Source organism: Pelophylax lessonae, assembly GCF_965119305.1.
Source record: "Pelophylax lessonae genome assembly, chromosome: 4".
Taxonomy (NCBI): Eukaryota; Metazoa; Chordata; class Amphibia; order Anura; family Ranidae; genus Pelophylax; species Pelophylax lessonae.
The window spans coordinates 548,607,535-548,629,884 of NC_138771.1; the positions used below are offsets into that span (position 1 = coordinate 548,607,535).

Below are 22,350 nucleotides of genomic sequence, written 5' to 3' on the forward strand. Positions count from 1 at the left end.
AATTTGCTGAAATTTTATTGAATCCATTTTTCCTTCTACTCATGAGATGTTCCCTGTGCCACTGGCTGCAATACAACCCCAAAGAATGATTGATCCACCCCCATGCTTAACAGTTGGACAGAGGTTCTTTTCATTAAATTCTGTCCCCCTTCTTTGTTCCCTGTGCCACTGGCTGCAATACAACCCCAAAGCATGATTGATCCACCCCCATGCTTAACAGTTGGACAGAGGTTCTTTTCATTAAATTCTGTCCCCCTTCTCCAAACGTACCTTTGCTTATTCTGGCCAAAAAAGTTCAATTTTAACCTCCATCGGTCCACAGAACTTGTTTCCAAAATGCATCAGGCTTGTCTATATGTTCATTTGCAAAGTTCAAATACTGATTTTTGTGGTGAGGACGTAGAAGAGGTTTTCTTCTGATGACTCTTCCATGAAGACCATATTTGTACAAGTATCTCTTTATAGTGGAATAGTGTACCACAACTCCAGTGTCTGCCAGATCTTTCTGGAGGGATCGTGCAGTCAAACTTGGGTTTTGAATTGTTTTTCTCACAATCCTGCGAGCTGATATTTTTCTTGGTCTTCCAGATCTTGCTTTAACTTCCACTATTCCTGATGACTGCCATTTCTTAATTACATTTCAAACAGAGGATATTGACATCTGAAAACGCTTTGGTATCTTATAGCCTTCTCCAGCTTTGTGAGCGTCAACTATATTCAGTTTCAGTTTTCTAGACAACTGCTTAGAAGATCCCATGATGCTGATTGTTGGGGCAAGGTCAGATGAGTCTGGGCATTTAAAACCTTTGAGATTGACATCACCTGGTCTTCCCAGACGATGCACACAGCCCGGCTCAGAAGCAGGCCCTCCCGAGTGCCCCATAGCAAGCTACTTGAAACATGGAGAAGCAGACAGCGCCGGCAGGGGAACCCATAGAAGAGGTGGTTTGGGGCCACTCTGTGCAAAACCATTGTGCTGAGTAGGAAAGTAGAACCTCTATGCTCTTATAGGAAAATAAATAAATTATGCTTTAAAGCTGTTTAAGCGCTTTAAGATCATTGAAAGTAAGAGCGCGGTGTGCTGCTTTCTACTCGTACACTGTAATGAACTGCTATGGCAGAAAATTTTCCACAGTACTCAGGGTTTTTTTTTTTTTTTTTTCGTTCTTTGACTTTTGAACCCCACAAACCTTTATTTCTCTTTCGTTCACTGACGGACACAGCTTCAAGTCTTTAGACCATACGCTGCCTCTCTTCAGGAGTAGGACTAGGTGGAAACCTTTTTGGTTACACCCTGGTGCAATCCCATAGGGTATACCATCTCTTCCTGCTGTAGGACTCCAGTTTTTTTCTGCCTAGTCAGGAGTAAGGACCTGGCTCTCTGCTGGGATCTGCGGTCCTGGCATTTTTTCCTTTTTAAATGGAATTTTTGACTTTTTCCTTTTTTTAATTATTTTTGTTCCTGTGTGAACTACAATCAACAGCCGGACTGGGCGACACACTGGATATTCTAGATCCTTATGGCCTTCCCAGTCTGGCCTGCAAGGGTAACCCAACTATTAGCTCTGCACTAGGTTGGCTGCGACATAGCCCCACTGGACGGGGGCTTGCCAGCGAATGAAACCCCACGCGAGGTCGCATAGTCCTGGGCACGACAGCAGTCACGATCAGAGTCGCTGTGTACCTCAGGCCGCAGCACCCCCATTCCAAGATGGTGCGGTGGACTGCTGGAGTAGTGCCCGCCTGGTGACCGTAGTATGGTGAGTAGTGTCCCCCCTTCTTTCCCATGGAATTGTTGGGGTGGTCATGGGCCCTCCATGGGGATGGTAGGCCCCTCCTATGTCCTTCCTCTGCTTCATACCTTTTCCCCCTTCTCCTTAGCGTTGTTTCCCCTGTGTAGGTGCCCTCATCTGCCCCCTGTCCAGCCCCCAACCACCCCCCCCCCCCCCATCGGCCCCCTCGGAGGGGCATAGGTGTTTTTGGCTGGGGGGGGGGGGGGGGCTTGTATGGTACTGGGCCAGAGAAGTGATGGGTAATGCCACTGCCAGCCCTCTGGTGGGGGTGTCCCTACCTGTTTGTATTCCCGGCTTCGGCGGCTATGTTTGTGTAGTCCAGCGGCCATGTTTCATTGGCGGCCATTTTCTTGTAGTCAGATGGGGTGCTGGGCTGCGGGGAGGGGGGGGCCTCTAGTGTCAGGTTAAAATTTCCTCTTCCTTTTTCTAGCAGTGTGGCAGACTGTTTTGGCGCTCTCTGTGAGTCTCTGGGGGTATTCTATCCTTCCTCTGCTGTATACAGCGCCGCGGGTACGCTGATTCTTGTGGTGCCCCAGCGGTGCACGGCGGGGAGGGGCCTCCCATTTTTTCCGGCAAAAAATTTTTTTTTGAGAAGCGCGGTTCCGATTAACTTCCAATGGTCATGGATTCTCTGGAGCGTGTTTCACCACCCAATCCACTCCTGGAAGCTGCGGGACCCTCTGGGCCTCATTCTGCCCTGGTGGCCATGACAGCAGCCCTGCAGTCGCTAGTAGCCGGAGTAGATACGGTCCTGCAAAGGATGCCTGGCAAAAAGCACAGCCCCCCCCCCCGCCTTCGCCTGCGCACAGTTGCCAAGAAGGAAGGCAAGGTTCGTCTGATCTTAAATCTCAATGCTCTGAACCACTTTGTGCGGGTTCAGAAATTTCGAATGTAGTCCATACACACGGTAGTACCTTTCCTGCATCAAGGAGATCTGCTGACCTCTTTCAATCTCAAGGACGCTTAGCTTCATATTCCAATATACGTCGGGCATCAGTGTTTTCTTGGTTTTGCTGTGGGCGAGGAGCACTTTTAATTTGCAGCGTTACCCTTTGGTCTCGTCTCTGCTCCTCGGGTGTTCACAAAGGTTTTGGCCCCAGTGTTGGCCTTGTTACTGGAGAAGGGGATCGCGGTACTGGGTTACCTGGACTATCTGCTTCTGCGTGAAGAGTCCTCCACGGCTCTAAAAGCCGACTTGGACATTACGGTGAGAACTCTGCAAGAGGTCGGGTGGACACTAAATTTTCAGAAATCGTCACTGTCTCCACAAAATTGGACTACTTGGGTCTGACGCTGGACTCGGCGCCAGCCCGGTTGTTTCTTCCTCAGACAAAACTTCTGAAGCTACAGGATATGGTTCACCTCCTGTTGTCCAACCACCTATCATTACTCAGGACTTGAATGCAAGTGCTGGCTTTGATGGTCTCCACCTTGGAGGCGGTTCCGCTTGCGCAGTTCCACACCAGACCTTTGCAAAGGGAGATTCTGCTCAAATAGGACAAGGATCCGCTGTCGTTGGACAATCTGATCCTGTTTCGGGTTCAAGGGAGTATCTCCTATGGTGGCTCTGCTCCCCGGCCCTGCGTCAGGGGAAAATCCTTTCTTCCCCTGTATTGGACTGTAATCACCACGAATGTCAGTCTATCTGGATGGGGAGGTGTCCTGGGAGTGTGTTCGGCCCAAGGTGTCTGGACTCGGAAGGAGTGCAGGTTGCCAATCAACATCCTGGAAATTCGAGCGATCAGATTTTGTCCGTCTCAAAGGACGGATCATCTGCAGGGACACCCTGTGCGGATGCAATCGGACAATGCTACGGCTGTGGCATATGTCAATCATCAAGGGGGCACAAAAAGTGCCCTGGCGGCCCGGGAAATGGCCGGTATCTTGAGGTGGGAAGAACGATATGTTCCGGCCCTCTCTGCTGTGCGCATTCCGGGGGTAAAGAATTGGGAAGCGGACTATCTCAGTCGGCAGAGGTTGGATCCGGGAGAATGGTCTCCTCACCCGGAGGTATTTCATCTACTTTGTCTTCGGTGGGGGATCCCTGATGTGGACCTGCTGGCTTCCCGTCTCAACAGGAAGGTGCAGAGGTTTGTGTCAAGGCCTCAGGATCCTCTGGCCAACGCTGCAGACACCCTGGTGGCCCCTTGGGGTCAGTATCATCTGATTTACTCCTTTTCTCCAATACAACTTCTGTCGAGACAGCTACGCAGAATCGAGGTAGAAGGGATTACAGTCAATCTGGTGGCACCTAGTAAGGCTGGTAGCAGATGTCCCTTGGAAACTTCCTGTCAGGGAAAATCTTCTCTCTCAGGGACCAATCTTCCATCCTGCTTTACAGTCACTGGCTTTAACGGCCTGGCTATTGAAAGCCAGGTGCTGAAGGACAGAGGGCTGTCGGAATCTGTGATTCCTACACTGTTGAAAGCTAGGAAATCTACTTCTAGGAAGGTTTATCTTCGAGTTTGGAAGGCGTACATTACTTGGTGTGAGTCGCGGGGGTTTCTCCATGCTCCTTTTCTGTGACTTGCCTTTTGGAGTTTGTACAACTAGGTGTAGACCAACGTTTGGCTCTAGGCACCATCAAGGGCCAGATATCCGCCTTGGCTATCTTTTTCCAAAGGCCGTTGGCGGCAAAGTCCTTGGTTTACACTTTTGTGCAGGGAGTTTGGCATCTGGCTCCTCCGGTGAGATCCCTGGTACCTTCGTGGGAATCTCAATCTGGTACGGTCATTGCTTCAAAAGCCTCCTTTTGAAAATATTCAAGAACTTCCTCTGTTGACTCTGTCGCAGAAGGTGGCTTTCTTGGTAGCTATCACTTCTGCGCGTCGAGTGTTGGCCGCGTAGTCCTGTCGGTTGCCTTACCTGGTGATTCATAGGGACAAAGTGGTGTTGCAACTAGAGATTGACCGATTCTCGGCAAAGCTGATATATCGAGGGCCGATCTGCACTTTCCCCGATATATCGGAATTGGCCACCAAGGTGACCGATATTGCCAATATTTGGGGAAAATGCTTGTACCGTAGTGATGCCTGCAGCTAGAGGAATCATCCCGGTACCGGCGTCCATAGCTGGTCGGCTGTCTTGTAATGACAACTGATGCGGCTGAGAAGCTGCTCGGTTGTCATTACAAGGAGCGGGAGGGCACGCCCCCCCCCCCCCTCCTGCCTCCTTCCACGGCTCGCCCGGTGGGACGGGAGACCCGGGTAACCATCCTTCACGGCCGCCGAAGAGGAAACCCGATCAAAGCTGCATTCGGCTCTGATCAGGTTTCCATGTAAAAACCCAGAAGTGATGTCATGACATCCTTTCCGGGTACTCTGCGCCAAATTCAAAAAAATTACAGCATTCAAAACAGCCAAACTTGGCATTTTGAATGCTTTTAAGGGCAGATGAGGGGTTTGGGGTCTTTAAGACCCCCAGATCCCTCCACAAGAGTACCTGTAAAAAAAAAAAAAAAAAATTTTAATGTATGAAAATATGGGCGATACCGATATGCGATGAGAAAAATATTGGTACCGGTATCGGCAATGAAAAAACGATATAGGTCGATCACTAGTTGCAACCCTGTCAGGCGTTCCTTCCTAAGGTTGTCTCGGGGTCTCATTTGAATGAAGTTATATTGTGTTGCTGTCCCTATATCCTAAGCCAAAACATCCTAATGTCTTTACATTCCTTAGATGTTGTAAGGGCAATTCGGGTGTACCTGGCGGTGACTGAACCAATTTGAAAATCCGATTCTTTTTTGTTTTTACGGATGGACCTCGTAAGGGGCAGGCCGAAACTGTTGCGAACATTTCCAACTGGATCAGGTAGACGGTGGTGCAGGCCTACTCCATTAAGGGTCAGGTTCCTCCTTTCCCTGTTAAAGCGCATTCTACGAGGGCGCTTAGTGCTTCCTGGGCGGCTAAGTGGTAGTCTGTACACACATTCACAAAGTTTTATAAGGTGGATGTACTTGCATCTTCGGATGCAGCGTTTGGCAGCAAAGTTTTGCAGGCTACGGTTGCAGAGACTTCTGCTTTTTGAGGGTGTATTTTTTTTCCTGGTGGTGAGCTCCAGTTGTTGCTGGTTGGCTAGGTTTAGCCTTGTTGGGAATTCTGCGTTTGCTGTGTTTTTTTCCCACCCCTCATATTGACGCTGGTTTGGGGCATCCCAATGGTCTAAAGACTTGAAGCTGTGTCCGTCAGTGAACGAAAGGGAAAACTGGATTTTTGTCTTACCGTAAAATCCTTTTCTCTGAGGTTCACTGCCAGACACAGCACCCGCCTCGCTGTTGGGGTTGAGTTCTATGTCTTCTGACACTGCTTGTTACAAACTGGAGTCTTAAAGCAGGAAGCGATGGTATACCCTCTGGGACTGCCCCAGGGGCGTAGTCCTACTCCTGAAGAGAGACAGCATAAAGCCTAGTGGTCTAAAGACTTGAAGCTGTGTCCGTCAGTGAACCTGAGAGAAAAGGATTTTACCGTAAGACAAAAATCCAGTTTTACCAAGTTCTCTTTCAGATTAGCTTAACCACTTGACCTCAGGAAGATTTACCCCCCCCCCCCCTTCATGACAAGGCTGTTTCTCTTTCGTTCAATGACGGACACAGCTCGTGATATTCATAACCATTGGCTTTTACTGCCCCCTACAGGAGTAGGGCACTAGGCAGAAAACAATTCTGGCTACACCCATGGGTAGTCCAACGGGGTATACTCCCTCTCTCTGCTATAGCCAAACTCCTGCTTAGTCAGGAGTTTGCTAGTCTTTTGGTCCTGGCAGTTTTTTTTTTTTCTTTTTAGATAGAAATTTTTTCTCCTGGATTTTTCCTGTAAGATCTACAATCAACTGCCTGGCTGGGAGATGGGTTGGATAATCTAGATCCAATGGTCACCCTAGTCTGGCCAGCGAGCGCATGCAGACCTCAGCTCCACACTAGGTCGGCTGTGACATAGGCCCACTGGACGGGGGCTGGCCTGTGAGTTAAATGCCTTGCAGGGGTCTAATACGATCGAGTCGCAGCGTTTCTCCTGGCCGATAGCCACCCCCATTTCGATGGGGAGGGGTTCTGTCTGGAGCGGTCCCCCCTCTCCCCCTGGAGGGTTTTGGGGTTCCCCTCCTTTCTGCAGGCACCCTCCCTTACCGAGTCCCTCACCTGCCCCCCTCCACATACGCTGGGGCTGTTTGGGTGGTCTGGCCACTGCTCCTGGGGTGGGGGCAGGGCGCTTACTAGCGATGGGGGGGTGTGCCGCTGGCGACCAGATGATCGACGATGTGCGTGGGAGGGTTGTACCTGGTGGGGGCTCCTGCCAGGGCCCCCATCCTGCCAGGATCTGTCCCTGAGGCCTGGGCTCCTTCCTGGGTCCCTTTATGCCTCGTGGTGCCGCCATTTTGTTGTAGCCTGTGTATTCCTATACACGGTGGCCATGTTTGTGTAGGCCGGCAGCCATTTTGCTGTGGTTTGCCATTGAAAATAGCAGTGGCCATGACAGTGGAGCCCTGTGGGCGGCGATTTTGGCAATGGAAGCCCCTCCTCATCCCCTGATGCTGACTGGATGATTTTACTTCCTGATCGCCACATGTGTAGTGCATTATCCTGGTGGCTGCAGGCGCTTTTTTCTGTGGGTGGTGAGTCTGGTGGGGTCCCCTCCCTCTCTGCTGAGGATCGTTTGGTACTTGGTTCCTGGCGACCGGGTGTTGCTGCCAGTGCGGTGGGGGTTGTCCCTTAGCGGTGTTTTTCACCTTGTGTGGGGTCCCCCTGGTGGCTCTTGGAGTCTTTGAAGCACAGTTCCCCACCTGATTCCCCTCTCTAAGGCTGCAGGGCCCTCCTGGGTCCCAACCATCCATCCATCCATGCACTGACGGTGGTCCTGGAGTCCCTTGTGTCCTGGGTGGAGGTGGCTTGCGAGCGACGGGCTAGCAAAAAGCGACCCCCGACTCATCTGATCCTGAATCTGATTCAGCCACGCGGACTTGGGTCACTTTGCTGGGTCTGCAACCACGCGCCTGGAATCCTCTGATAATTCCTCCACGTCTGCGACCGCGCACGAAAAGGCGCTGGCTGATGCACTGATTGTAACTGTGTATGAGATCCTAAAGATGGAGGATGCAGCTAAAGCTGCGACGGAGGCGCAGGTACCCTTTGGCACTCACAAGCCATCCAGAGCGGCAAAGGTGTTTCCTTTCCCTGCCTATTTTGACAGAATTGTCACCAAAGAGTGGGGGACGACCAAAATGTCCCCTTGTGGTCCCTAAGCGATTTTCTATGCGGTACCCCTATGAGGAATCCCTTCTTAAAAAGTGGACAGTTGCACCGGCGGTGGACCCTCAGGTCTCCAGATTGAATGATTAACCACTTCCCGCCCGCCCTATTACAAATTGACGGCGGGAATGTGGTTGAGTTATCCTGACCGGACGTCATATGACGGCGGCAGGATAACACCGCTCTGGGCGCCCCCCGGGGGCGCGCAGAGCGGCGATCGGTGATGCGGGGTGTCAGTCTGACACCCTGCATCTCCGATCTCGGTAAAGAGCCTCTGACGGAGGCTCTTTACCATGTGATCAGCCGTGTCCAATCACGGCTGGTCACATAGTAAAACAGGAACAGCCGTTGATCGGCTTTCCTTAGTTCGTGCCTGACAGGCACGAGTAAAGGAGCACCGATCGGCGGCTCCCCTGACAGGGGGGGGGGGGTCGTCACTGGTAATCAGATCATTGATTACCAGTGCAGACCCTCGGGGGGGGGGGATGCCACTAGATCCACCAGGGATGCCCACTATGACCCCAGGGATGCCCACTATGGCCACCAGGGATGGCGATCAGGGCTCAGGGAGCCCCCCATTGCCCTCCCCATCAGTGATGCCCACTAGTGTCCTCCCTATCAGTGCTGCCCACAAGTGCCCATCATTGCCATCCTTTAGTGTCGCCCACCAGTGCCCATTATTGCCCACCAGTGCCGCCTATCAGTGCCCATTAGTGCCCATCAGTGCCGCCCGTCAGTGCCGATCAGTGCTGCCCATCAGTGCCCATCAGTGCCCACCAGTGCTGCCTATCAGTGCCCATTAGTGCCCGTCAGTGCCACCTATCAGTGCCCGTCAGTGCCGCCTATCAGTGCCCATCAATGCCGCCTATCAGTGCCCAGCAGTGTCGCCTATCAGTGCCCACCAATGCTGCATATCAGTGCTACCTATCAGTGCCACATATCAGTGCCTATCAGTGTCGCCTATCAGTGCCACCCCATCAGTGCCACCCCATCATTGCCTCCTCATCAGTGCCTGTCAGTGCAGTCTCATCAGTGCTCATCAGTGCAGGAAAAAACTTATTTATTTACAAAATTGTATAACATAAACAAAAAAACTTTTTTTTTTTTTTCAAACTTTTCTGTCTTTTTTTATTTGTTTAGCAAAAAGTAAAAATCGCACAGGTGATCAAATACCACCAAAAGAAAGCTCTATTTGTGGGGGGAAAATGATATAAATTTGGTGTAAGTACAGTGTTGCATGACCGCGCAATTGTCATTCAAAATGCAACAGCGCTAAAAGGGGAAAATTGGCCTGGGCGGGAAGGGAGGGAAGTGCCCTGTATTAAAGTGGTTAAGGCAACCATGATTCTGGTTGAAGAGTCCCCTGCCTTTAGGGATCCGGCTGACCGGAAGGCGGAGGCTGTGGCCCGCAATATGTACACTGTGGCTGGTTCGGCAATGAGGCTGGTATTCACCATTGCCCTAGTGTCGCAAACTCTGACTTAATGGGGTAAGCTCTTACGCCATGACCTGGAGGGGGAACAGCTCTACCCTGCCTTTGCTGAGCTGGCTGATCGGCTGGTCCAGGGGCTGCAGTTTATCTGTGATGCCTCTTTGGATGCGGCTCCCCTGATGGCTCGCCTGTTTTGGCAGTGGTCTTTTGGCTCAAGTGCTGGTCTGCGGATCAGACTTCAAAAAAGGCCTTGACCGATCTTCCTTTCCTGTTTGGAGCTACCCTGGATGACATTAAAGGTCTCACAGGGGCAGAAGAGTACTTTTTCTTCTGCAGGCTATTAAGGGCAAGGAACCTTGTTGTAGAGCTCATAAGAAGTTTTTTCATCTCTCAGGGTCGACTAACAAGTGCTTGAAGCCTTTCAGGGCCTCTTCAGGAGGATCCAAACGAACCTGGTCTTGCAAGCTAAGATTGGGCTTCTCCAGATCCGTGGATAAGGCTCCTTCAGCATGAAGGCGCGCCCTCACCCATATCGGAGGTGGAGGGATGTCTTCGCTTGTTTCCGGATCCGTGGCCTTCCCTGGTGCAAGACAAGTGGGTCCACAAAGTAATTTGGTCCGGCTACAAGATCGAGTTTTGCTCTTGTCCCCCGGCAAGGTTTTTTAATTCCAACTTGTGCCTGTCCCCAGACTGCTTATAGGGCCTGTTTGGGGTGGTACAAGACCTGTTCCTTCAAGGGGTGATTGTCCCGGTTCTGACTTTGAAAAGTTTTCAGGGTTTTTACTCAAACCTGTTCACAGTTCCCAGGAAGGAAGGCAAATTGTGTCCAATCCTGGACCCCAAGGCGCTCAACTGCTTTGTGCGGGTACAGAAGTTCAGAATGGAATCCATTTGAATGGTGGTGGCATCCTTGCATCAGGGAGATTTCCTCGCCTCTATCGATATCAAGGATGCCTACCTTCACATTCCAATATGTGCCAGCCCCCAGCGTTTTCTCCACTTTGCTATAGGATTATGATACCAGTATAAAGTATACCCATGTGTGGTAAAGTAAAATACATTTTTTCTGAAAATGGTAGGTGACCTAGCCTGACTCTAATGCTAACGCTTTGGCTCCAGTACTTTGAGTCAGACCCAGAACAAGCAGGCATATCAGAGAAATTTGGACCTGCTTATCTGTTATGAATTAGTCACTTAATATGACCCTGTCACCACAGAATCACATTTTTAAAAAAAAAGGGCTACCTGTACTAGCCTTTCAATGGCCTCTTCAAGCATTCGACCATCAAATTGAGTGGAATGTTTGCAGCCCCTGCTAGTTGCTGTGGTTCCTCCTGTTGCAAGGGGCAGACTTGATGGACCACTTGGTCTTTTTTTCTTCCGTCACTGTGCTGTCAGAGGAGCATTAGCAGTTTGTGTCGTTACCCTTTGGTCTCGCCTCTGCTCCTCGGGTCTTCACAAAAGTGGTAGCCCTTGTGCTAGCTTTGCTATGCCAATGGGGGATCGTGGTACTGGGCTACCTGGACGATCTCCTTCTGCGAGCAGAGTCTCCCTCTGCTCTTGTGGAAAACTTGGAGATCACAATACAAATTCTGCGGGAGTTTGGCTGGATTCTGAATTTTCAGAAGTCTGCTCTGGCTCCGTCCACCAAGCTGAACTATCTGGGCCTGCCTCTGGACTCAGCCTTAGCCATAGTGCTCCTTCCTGTGGACAAACTCCAGAAATTGCAGGCTGCAATAAGCCTCCTGATGTCCAACAGCGGGTTGTCCCTCCGGACTTGCATACGGATGCTGGGCCTGATGGTGTCTACTTTTGAGGTGGTTCAATTTGCACAGTTCCATACGAGGTCCCTACAAAGGGAGATTCTGACCAAATGGGACAAGACTCCATAGTCCCTGGACAATTAGATCCGGATGAGTCAGGGAACGAGGGAGTCCCTGATATGGTGTCTTTGTTCTCTGGTGCTTTGGCTGGGAAAATCCTTCCTCCCCTTGTATTGAACAGTGGTTACCACAGATGCCAGCCTGTCCGGCTGGGGAGGCGTCCTCGGCAAGCATTCTGCTCAGGGGATCTGGCCGCTGGAGGAGTCCAGACTATCGATCAATGTCTTGGAACTCCAAGCAATCAGACTGTGTCTGGATCATTGGATGGATCGTCTTCAGGGTTGTCCAGTGCGCATTCCATTGGACAATGCCAAGGCTATGGCTTATGTCAATCATCAAGGGGGCACAAGAAGCGTCCAGGTGGCTCTGGAGGTAGCCGGCATTCTAAGGTGGGCAGAACGATTCGTTCCAGCTCTCTCCACTGTACACATTCCCTGGGTGGAAAATTGGCAGGCCGATTACCTCAGTTGGCAAGTGTTGGACCAAGGGGAGTGATCCCTTCATTCTGAGGCGTTTTCATCAGCTGTATCTCCGGTGGGGCACCACTGGGATGGATCTGTTGGTGTCTCGGCTCACCAGAAAGGTGCAATCATCTGATTTACGCCTTTCCTCCTCTCTAGCTTCTGCCAGGACTTCTACGCAGAATCGAGGCAGAAGGGCTTCCGGTCATCTTGGTGGCCCCAGACTGGCCTCGCCAGGCTTGGTACGCCGACGTTCCTTTGGAAGCTTCCTCTCAGGCGGTTCTGCTTTCCCAAGGACCAATTTTCCATCCTGCTTTACAGTTGCTGGCTTCGACAGCTTGGCTATTGAAAGCCAGGTACTGAAGGATAGGGTTTTATATGAAATCGGTAAATCCTACACTGTTGAAAGCTAGAAAATCTCCTTCAACCTGAGGTTGAACAGAAATTGGCCTTGAGTACCATCAAGGGCCAGGTGTCTGCTTTGGTCGGTCTTCTTCTAACTACCTTTGGCCACATACTCCCTGGTGCATACCTTTCTTCAGGGTGTCCTACATTTGATCCCTTCAGTGTGGGCTCCGTTGCCGCCTTGGGATCTCAATTTGGTGCTTTCACCGCTACAGAAGCCTCCCTTTGAAAATATTCGGGAGATTCCCCTGCTTACGCTGTCCTAGAAGGTGGCCTTTTTGGTGGCTATCACCCCTGCGCTCAGGGTGTCAGAACTGGCGGCGTTATCCTGTCGTTCACCCTATCTGGTGATTCACAGGGATAAGGTGGTTTTTCGCCCTTGTCCGGTTTTCCTTCCAAAGGTTGTCTCTGATTTTCATTTGAATGAAGACATGGTGTTGCCTTCCCTGTGTCCCAGGCCTAAACGTCTGAAGGAAAATGCCTTGCATTCCTTGGATTTGGTCTGGGTAATTAGGGTGTACCTGGGAGTTACGGAGTCTTTCAGGAAGTCCGATTCTCTATTTGTGCTCACGGACCGACCTGGAAAAGGGTTGTCCGCTTCCTCTGCGTCCATTTCCAGATAAGGCACACTCTACTAGAGCGTTTAGTGCCCCCCCCCCCCGGCCTTCAGTCATCAGCGACGCAGGTTTGCAAGGCGACTACCTGATTGTCGGTGCACACTTTTACAAAGTTTTATAAAGTGGATGTGTTGGCATCTGCGGACGCTTCCTTTGGCCGCAAGGTTTTGCAGGCTGCTGTTTAAGAGAACCTGATCCTCTTTGAGGGTGTATTGTTTTTTTCAGGTGGGCTCCATTTGTTTGAGCTCCTGTTGCCTGGTTGGCTAATGTTTGGCCTTGGGGAATTTTTTGGTTGTTCCCACCCCTAATGTTTAACACTGCTTTGGGACCTCCCAATGGTTATGAATACCAGGAGCTGTGTCTGTCAATGAACGAAAGAGAAAATGGGATTTTTGACTTACTGTAATATCCATGTCTCTGATGTTCATTAACACAGCACCCACGCCTCTGTGGAGTTATTATTCTCCTGACACTGCTTGTACCAAAACTGAGTGGCTATAGCAGAGAGAGGGAGTATACCCCCTAGGATTGCCCATAGGCATAGCCAGACTTTTTTTTTTTCTGCGTAGTGTCCTACTCCTGTAGGGGGCAGTATAACCCAATGGTTATGAAGATCAGGAGCTCTGTTCGTCAATGAACATCAGAGAAATGGATTTAATGGTAGGTCAAAAATCCCGAGAGGGAGAGACACCGCACACCGGCTGGCCCTTGAGTTCTTGTGTTGCTATCCTGCAAGCATGAGCTCTGAAGATGACATTCATCCCCAGTTTATTTATTTATTTTTACCTTGTCCTAGGCAGGCGTCCTTCGATACCTCCTCCCTCTGTCCAACTGGTGAGACAGCCTCTTCCAGGCTTCCTTTGGGGAGGGATGGAGGATACCCAGGGAAGAGCTCTGTGGTTTCAACAGGGCTCCCCCTACCTTTATTCCTTCTTGCTATTCCTGAACCAGGGAGTGTGGTAGGAGAAGGGGATTCTTGGCTCCCCCCTCAAGGTTTTTTTCCACTCACCCCTGCTTCAGATCAAGTGTGGGAGTGTGAAGAGCCCACAGGCACTTGCCAACCAGCTGGAGGTCCTGTGTTAGGCTGCCTGCCACCCATCCTACTCGGGCTCGCATGAGGGGCTCCAGGGAGCTGGGGATATCTTGTGGAGCACGCCAGCGTGTTGCCTTCCGATCGGCGCACCGGAAGTGACGTTTTCAAGATGGCTCGGCTAAGGGATGTAGTCCGGTGGCAATCTTGAGCAAGGGAAGAAGCCACAGCCAGCACTGGGGAAGCTTCCCTTGCAGGGATTTGCCGGCAGCTGAGGGAGGGGCGGATTGGGTCCCACCTCTCCCTCTCTACTTCCCTCTTCTAATCTCCCTTATATATAGGCCGTCCGCAAGATTGCAGCGGCGCTTTTCAGGAGAGGCTGGCATGCTCCCTTCCTTCCAGGTGGTCCTAAAGGTGGAGGACCTAGCCCCCCCCTACCAGACGCTGCAGAACAAAGCCCCAGCCTTGCAATGGTAGGTGGAGGGAAGGATGTGTGTGGAGTACTGCCTTTGGTGGGCAGCTGCTTTGGGGTGTGCCTCCCATGCATGTCTTAAGTATGATAGATCCTCCCCTCTCTGTTTTTTTTCTTGCGCTCAGCCCAAAACACAGGAAGCTGCAGAGGCGGTAGACAAAACAAAAAAGATGAAATCCGTTTTTGGTATAAAAAAAAAATCCCAATAAGAGTATATTGATTGGTTTATGCTAACGTTATAGTGTCTACAAACTAAGGGCTATTTGGAATTTTTACTTCGTTATTTTCTTTATGCTAGTAATGGCGGTAATCAGCGACTTATAGTGGGACTGTGATATTGCAGTGGACAATTGGACACAAACTGACACTGGGGGAACCAGTGACACCAATACAGTGATCAGTGCTAAAAATTAGTAATCAACGATATCGTTTTTTTTATTGCCGATACCGATATTTTGGTCATTGCATATCGGTATGGGCCGATATCTGCCGATATTTTCGGGCATTTAAAAAAAAGTTTTTTTTTTTTTTTTTTTTTTTATACAGGTACTCTTGTGGAAGGTCTGGGGGTCTGAAAGACCCCCAAACCTCTCCTCTGCACTTAAAAGCATTCAAAACGCCAAGTTTGGCTGTTTTGAATGCTGTCATTTTTTTAAAATTTGGCACTGAGCACCCGGAAGTGATGTCATGACATCACTTCTGGGTTTTTACATGGAGACCCGATGAGAGACGAATGCGGCTTTGATCGGGTCTTCGGCGGCCGTGAAGGTATATCGGTATTGCGGATAATCGGTCGATTCCCTACTAAAAATATGCACTGTCATTGTGCTAATGACACTGGCTGGGAAAGGGTTAATATCAGGGGCGATCAAAGGGTTAACTGTGTGCCTAGCCAGTGTTTGTGTACTTTCTGCAGTGCTTTTTCTAAAGGCAAGAGATGGATTTTGTTCCCTGCTTTGCAGGATCACAGACATTTTTATTATTTTACCTTTCAGGCCTGTGTGCTAGTGTCAAGGGCCTCCCTAGGTACAGTCCCCCATGTCAGTGGCAGTTAACCTGGACCTGTACCTCGTGTATCTCAGGGGACACGGTGAGTTTTGTCTGCATGAGATGGGGACCCTCTCTTATTTTATTCTCCATGAGGTAGAAGCTACTGGTCTGTGGGAATAGTGAGCTTGCCTTGTGTCACTATTACTCTCTTTGGTTAGGGGGCATTAATAGAAAGCGTATAATCCTTTTTTTTTTTTTTTTTGCACTGCCTGCCTGTTCCACATGGTCAGAAGGTGGCGGGTTATGGCTCTCCTTTGTGATGTCATGGGGCATATATCGCATTGATGGAGGCGGCAGAGAGCATGGGCACTAGAGATGACCAAGTGAGTGACACCACTTCTGGTGGAACGGTCTGCCAGGCCCCGTAAACGCGCACTCCCTTTATGTTGCATTCCCGGGAGACTATCTCTGGCGGCCTGGAGCATGTGGATATGGAGGGGCTGTGCACAATAGCACTTGGTTCAAGCCATGCTGGGAACCTGCCAGGGCGGAGCTTTAGGCAGCCTTATGTACGGAACTTGGCAGCAGACACTGGGGAGACCCGGCACACATGAAGACTGCATTTTCAGTATTAGTAGAGCTGGTAAAACATGCTGTTACTGGTCCTAAGGTAGGACTGAGATTATGTTTGGGAGTATCTCTTTTCCTGCAGCTTGTTCTGTGAAAGGGGCACAGGGCAAGGCTCTAGGTGCTAGTGCTCAGCTCTGCAGACTATTGGCACTTTTTTGTGGTGTGTGCGGGATCTGTGTTAGGGCGTATGCACATACTACTTACGGTAGTAGGGATCGACCGATTATCGGCAAGGCCGATATGCACTTTCCCCGATATATTGGTATCGGCCCTGGGACTGGCCGTTATTTTCGTGACGTCATTCTGCATTCTTAAGCCGCCTCCCTCGCCTTGGATAGCCTCGTCTGGAGTCGGGACTAGTCTCGCAGGAGTGTATCACAGCCATACACCCACCCATAGGCCCTGTACCAGCCACCCACAGGCATTGTATCAGCGAGCCAGCTACCCACAGGTCCTGTACCAGCCAGCCACCCACCCACATCCCCTGTGCCAGCCAGCCACCCACCACAGGGTGCCAGCCAGGCAGGCCATCTACAGGCCCTGTACCAGCCCTCCACAGGCACTGTACCAGCCCTCCACCCACCACCACAGGGTGCCAGCAAGCCAGCCTCCCACCCACCACAGGGTGTCAGCCACACACCCACCACAGGGTGCCAGCCAGCCACCCACCACAGGATGCCAGCAAGCCAGTCATTAAGCATGTTCCGAACCAGATTTGTGTCAAAAATTGTCTTTATTTTTCAAAAATTTAAATGTACAAAACATCGGCCGATACCGATATGCGATGGCCAAAATATCGGTATCGGCAACAAAAAAACGATTTCGGTCAATCCCTACTACTTACATTTGGGGGGGTTGGATTCTTATTGATTTGGGATTACGCTTGATTTTTAGGCCAAAGCCCAAGAAGATAAGAATCCAAGTGAAAGTTCTAACCTGACAAAGAAAAAATGCGCTACGTGCAAAATTATGTTCTTTTGAAGTTGGGATTATATTTAAAAAATGTACATTATTCATTAGGCTGAACCTGTTGGTTGCACTGTATATAAAACTATACTTTTTCTTTTTTCTTGCTTAGCACTATTGCTGCCGAAATGGCCATTTGCCTGTGTGTAGCTTTCTTTTGAGTGTTGGCGCGGAGTGCAATGCTCAGACACATGGAGGCAGCACAGCTCTACACCGGGCAGCATACTGTGGTCACCTTCCTGTAGTCCAGCTATTACTGAAATATGGAGCAGACCCCTTCAAGAAAGACTCCGATGGAAGGACTGTTCTCCACAAGGTAAATGTAGCGGAAACGCATGAAACTGTAGCAAAGTGTGTAAGCTGTTAAAGAATGCATTGGAATTGTTTAAAAGATCATCTTTATTATAGAAAAATAATAGTAATGCACTTGCACGCTAAAATCTTTGCACAGAAAACATCCAGTGAGGTAATATGTACAGTAACCAGGCGTCTCCACAGAGCCTTGCTTGAGTGGAGCTGAGAGTCCATTGTGTGGAATGCGCACTCTCTCTCGTGATCCTCCACTTCCTTTCTTCTTTAGGCTCCATTCACAAAAGCATGACCTGTCATGCGACTTTGGACAGGACAAGTCGCAGCCCATTTTTTTCAATGGCACCCATTTAGAATTCAAAAAACCCTAAGTTTTAATATCACTTTAAAGAGGAGCTCCAGTCCCCTCCCCCCAAAAAATGAAAAGTCAGCAGCTGCTGACTTTTAATAGACACTTGCCTGTCCAGGGTTCCAGTGATGTCCTCACCAGATTCTTCAATTGGCTTTGGGTGCAGGCAGTAGCATCTTGGGTAAGTGAAACTGGCAGTGAAGCCTTCCAGGTTCACGGCTGATTTCCTACTGCGCATGCGCAAGGCGCGCTTTGTAAATGGCCCCAAAGTCTTCTGGGACTTGTGATATGTCCCAGAGGGCTGTGGGGAGGCGCCGAACTTCCACACAGATCGACGCAGCAATCTGACCAGAAGTGTCCGCGGGTACCTCTAAAAACCAGGTACCCGCCCAAAATAAGTGCCAGAGAAGGGGGAGAGAGAGCAAAGAACCGGAACTTCCCCTTTGGGGTGAAGTTTCAGCTTAAACAGCTTTTCTCTATCGCTCATTGACAGACGTAGTCTTCTTGATTCTCAAGAGCTGGGTTATGTTGTCTCCGCAAGAGTAGGACTAGGCAGAAAGACAAAACGTTCTTGCTCCACCTTAGGGGCAGTCCCTGAGGGTATATCCTCCCTCTCTCTGCTACAGGGAATCAGTTTTTTTCTGTCTAGTCAGGACCTAAGTTCCTTGCTGGGATCTTTTGGTCCTGGCAAGATTTTTTTCTTTAGAAAAGACATTTTTTAGGTAGTTTTTCTCCAGTGTTTTTTTCCTGTGAGATCTTCAAGCAAAAACGCCGGACTGGGCGACACTTGTGGTCACCCCAGCCGGCCTACGAGCGCGCGCAGACCAGAGCTCCGCGCTGGGTCGGCCGCGACGGAGTCCCAGTGGAGGGACTGACCTTGCGAGTTAAAAGTCTCGCTTGGACGCCAGGAACCAGAGAGTCGAGGCGTCCGGAGTGGTCCACAACCCCCCACCCCGGTGGAGAGGGTATTGTGAAGAGAGGGTGCCTGTCGGTTTGGTATGGTGAGTAAACGTTCCCTTTTTTCTTTCCTCGTTATGAGGCAGTATGAATTATGGGCCCCTCCATACATGGTCAGTATATATCTGACACTAAAAAGTCCCCCTTGTAAATACAGTATGTGTTTGTGGGAAGTGGACTTGGTTTGAGAGCTAACACTCTACCCAGCAGACTGTAACATTACAGCAGACATAGGAGGTATAATCCTACCTTATTTGTAGTGTATCTCCGGTAGATCCATATATCGCCACTTAGCAGAGATGCAGGTGGATGTGTTGGGAAAACGATTTCGGCGGTCCGCCGCCATTTTGCCGTAGACCAAGTGCATGTATGTCCTCGGGTCACGCCGGCCGCCATGTTTTTGGAGTCTTATGTCTCTTGTATGGGGGCGGCCATGTTTCATGAGCCCAGCTACCTCGTGGAGAGCTGGGAACGCCGGAAGGCGTACACAGGGGGCGGAGCCACGTCCTTCTACCCGGGAAAAAGCAACAGCTCCTTCCAGTCTGTAAAAGACAGAGCCTATCCGGATGGGGAGGAATTCTCGGTCAGTTATCCGTTCAGGGACTTTGGTCCCCGGAAGAATCCAGGTTACCGATAAATGTATTGGAACTGAGAGCGATCAGACTTTGTCTGATTCACTGGACCGAGCAGCTCCAGGGCAGCCCGGTTCGGATCCAGTTGGACAACGCCACGGCCGTGGCTTATGTCAATCACCAGGCCTTCCCTCCTCTTGGGTTACTGCCAAGACTTCTTCGCAGGATAGAGGAGGAAGGAATTCCAGTAATCCTGGCAGCTCCGGACTGGCCTCGTCGAGCTTGATACGCCGACTTGGTCAGACTGGTGGCGGACGTCCCGTGGAGACTTCCTCTCAGGGAGGATCTACTGTCTCAGGGACCGATCTTCCATCCTGCTTTACGATCGCTGGTTTTAAACGGCCTGGTTATTGAGACCCAGGTGCTGAAGGACAAGGGATTGTCAGCTTCAGTTATTCCTACTCTAGTTAAAACAAGGAAAGCGACTTCCAGAAAGATTATCATCGTACATGGAAGTCTTATATTGTGTGGTGTGAATCCCTTGGGTTCCATCTACATCTTTATTCGGTAGTCCGAATATTGGCTTTTCTGCAACAGGGAGTTGAGCAGAAGCTGGCCTTGAGTGTTAGCAAATGCTGAAACCAGACCCTTGATATCTTCTTTCAGAAGCCTTTGTCTACTCATTCCTTGGTGCGGAATTTCATCCAGGGGGTGCGACACCTGGCTCCGCCAGTGCACGCGCCGTTACCATCCTGGGATCTTAATTTGGTGCTGTCGGTTCTTCAGACACCTCCCTTTGAAAATATCAGGGAGATTCCCTTGCTTACTTTATCCCAGAAGGTGGTCTTCTTGGTGGCTATCACTTCTGCACGCAGGGTGTCAGAACTGGCTGCATTATCCTGTTGTTCCCCAGATCTGGTGGTTCATAGGGATAAGGTTGTTCTTCATCCGAATCCATCCTTCCTTCCTAAGGTGGTTTCAAAGTTTCATTGAATGAGGACAGTGTATTGTCCTTCCTATGTCCTTAGCCCAATCATCCTCGAGAATTGCGTTGCATTCCTTGGATGTAGTTCGGGCGATCAGGATATATTTGAATACTACGGATTCAATTTGTAAGACGGATTCACTGTTTGTGATCACGGATGGCCCTAAGAAGGGGTTGCCTGTTCTGCTGCGACCATCTTTAGATGGATCAGACAGACGGTGGTATAGGCTTATTTTATCTAAGGGTCGGGATCCCCCGTTCCCTTTTAAGGCGCATTCTACTCGGGCGCTTAGTTTCCTGGACCTTCCGCCATCAGGCGTCAGTGGTTCAGGTTTTCAAGGCGACTGTTTAGTCGTCGGTTCATACCTTTACAATATTGTATAAGGTTCATGTGATGGCATCGTCAGATGCCGCTTCTGGCCGCAAGGTTCCTGCAGGCCACTGTTTGAGGAGACTGTTGGTCTACCTCGAGGATTTGTGGGGTAGGTCTCATCTGTTTACTCGATGAGTCCTTTGATACTTCTGGTTGGCTCCGGTTGGGCCTTCTAGATTGGATTTTGAATTTTGTCAATCCCACCCCTCATTTGTGGCACTGCTTCTGGATGTCCCAGCTCTTGAGAATCAAGAAGACTACGTCTGTCAATGAGCGATAGAGAAAAATGGATTTTTGTAAGATCTTACCGTAAAATCCTTTTCTCTTAAGCTCATTGACAGACGTAGTACCCGCCCCTCTATCATTGAGTTGGGTTGGGTTAAATTCTCTGTTACTGCTTTAGAACAGAACTGATTCCCTGTAGCAGAGAGAGGGAGGATATACCCTCAGGGACTGCCCCTAAGGTGGAGCTAGAACGTTTTGTCTTTCTGCCTAGTCCTACTCCTGCGGAGACAACATAACCCAGCTCTTGAGAATCAAGAAGACTACGTCTGTCAATGAGCTTAAGAGAAAAGGATTTTACGGTAAGATCTTACAAAAATCCATTTTTTTTGGGATAAGAGTTAAACACTCAACCTTAACTATTTTTTCCATGGCGAAAGCTAATGGTTTTATATTAAAATGACACTCCAGTTACTGAAAATCTGCGATTTATTATTACTTTGTTCATGACTAATTATATGTTGCCTTTTAGATACATGCTTTTATTTTTTTGCAATTATCATCTTAGTAGATGAATGGTTTTGAGATTTTCTCCCTTTGAGTCTGTGAGATCCTGAATCTTTCATTGACGTCATTCTCAATTTTCTCATATTTGTTGTTTGCCCAACAGGCAGCAGAAGGAGGTCAACGGGAGATGTGCCATTTCCTCCTTCATCACTGTAAAGGCATCAGTGATATACGAGACTGTAGAGGCCAAACTGCTGCAGATCTGGCGCCATCCAAGGTGGCTGATGTTTTCTCTATATAAATTTTAAATGTCACAAAGTGAGTTCCATCTCAGTGGAAGTCTCTATACTGCCTCATGCCTTTGTCATGCGCTTCAGTGTGACTAGTATTTTTGCTTTAAATATAAAATGCACAGAGAAGAAGAACTGAAGTAAATGGAAATGCATCTGTCATGGGTTTTCCAAGCAGAACGAAAGCACTATTTAAAAAGACTCAATTTTGTATGAACGACTGACACTGATACAGTGTTAAAATTATGCACTGTCACTGTACTAATGACACTGGCTGGGAAGATCAAAGTGTTAAATGTGTGCCTAACAGGGCTCGGTGTGTTTATGGTGTGGTGATTTTACTAAGGGATGTGCCTGTTTTTTTATTCTCTGCTTTGCAGGGAAACCAGAACCAGCACATCCCTGCTGCCAGGACAGAGCTCTGTCCTGTCTTCCTCCTCACCGATCAGTGGGTGCTGACAGTCAATCATTGGCCGGCACCCGCTGATCGACTTGTGCTAATCACAGCATAGCCAGTGCCCCCTCTACTCGGAAGTGCTGGATCACGTACTAGATACATGATCCAGCCCAGGAGAGCTGCTCTGTCGCCGTACTCGGGTGAGGTGGTCGGCAAGCTGTTTGTTCTGTCCATCCTTGATAATGGCCATTACCGACACAAGAAGTGATGGTAAATTTCATCAATTAGAAACAAACCTCAGTAAAAAAATCTGACACATTCAAATCCCCTTCACTCATATCAGTCTTTGATATGCACTTGTGTATACATAAAATACGACAATTTTACCTAGCTGAGGGTAGCGAATAGGTCAGACTTCTTCACTCACTGTTATGATTTCCTTCATCCTCTGATGAAAGCAAACGTC

The 22,350-nt window shown here is 49.5% G+C and overlaps 1 protein-coding gene across 1 annotated transcript in view; it reads left to right on the forward strand.

Moving 5' to 3' along the window:
* The window catches only part of ANKRD39 (ankyrin repeat domain 39), a 38,446-nt gene extending 16,788 nt beyond the window's left edge, over positions 1-21,658 (forward strand). The window contains exons 3-4 of the mRNA XM_082254553.1: positions 17,036-17,239; positions 21,361-21,658. Coding sequence (XP_082110679.1) covers positions 17,036-17,239; positions 21,361-21,498 — 342 coding nt within the window. The 3' untranslated portion in view covers positions 21,499-21,658. The remainder of the gene's footprint in view (positions 1-17,035; positions 17,240-21,360) is intronic.
* Positions 21,659-22,350: the final 692 nt, after the last annotated feature.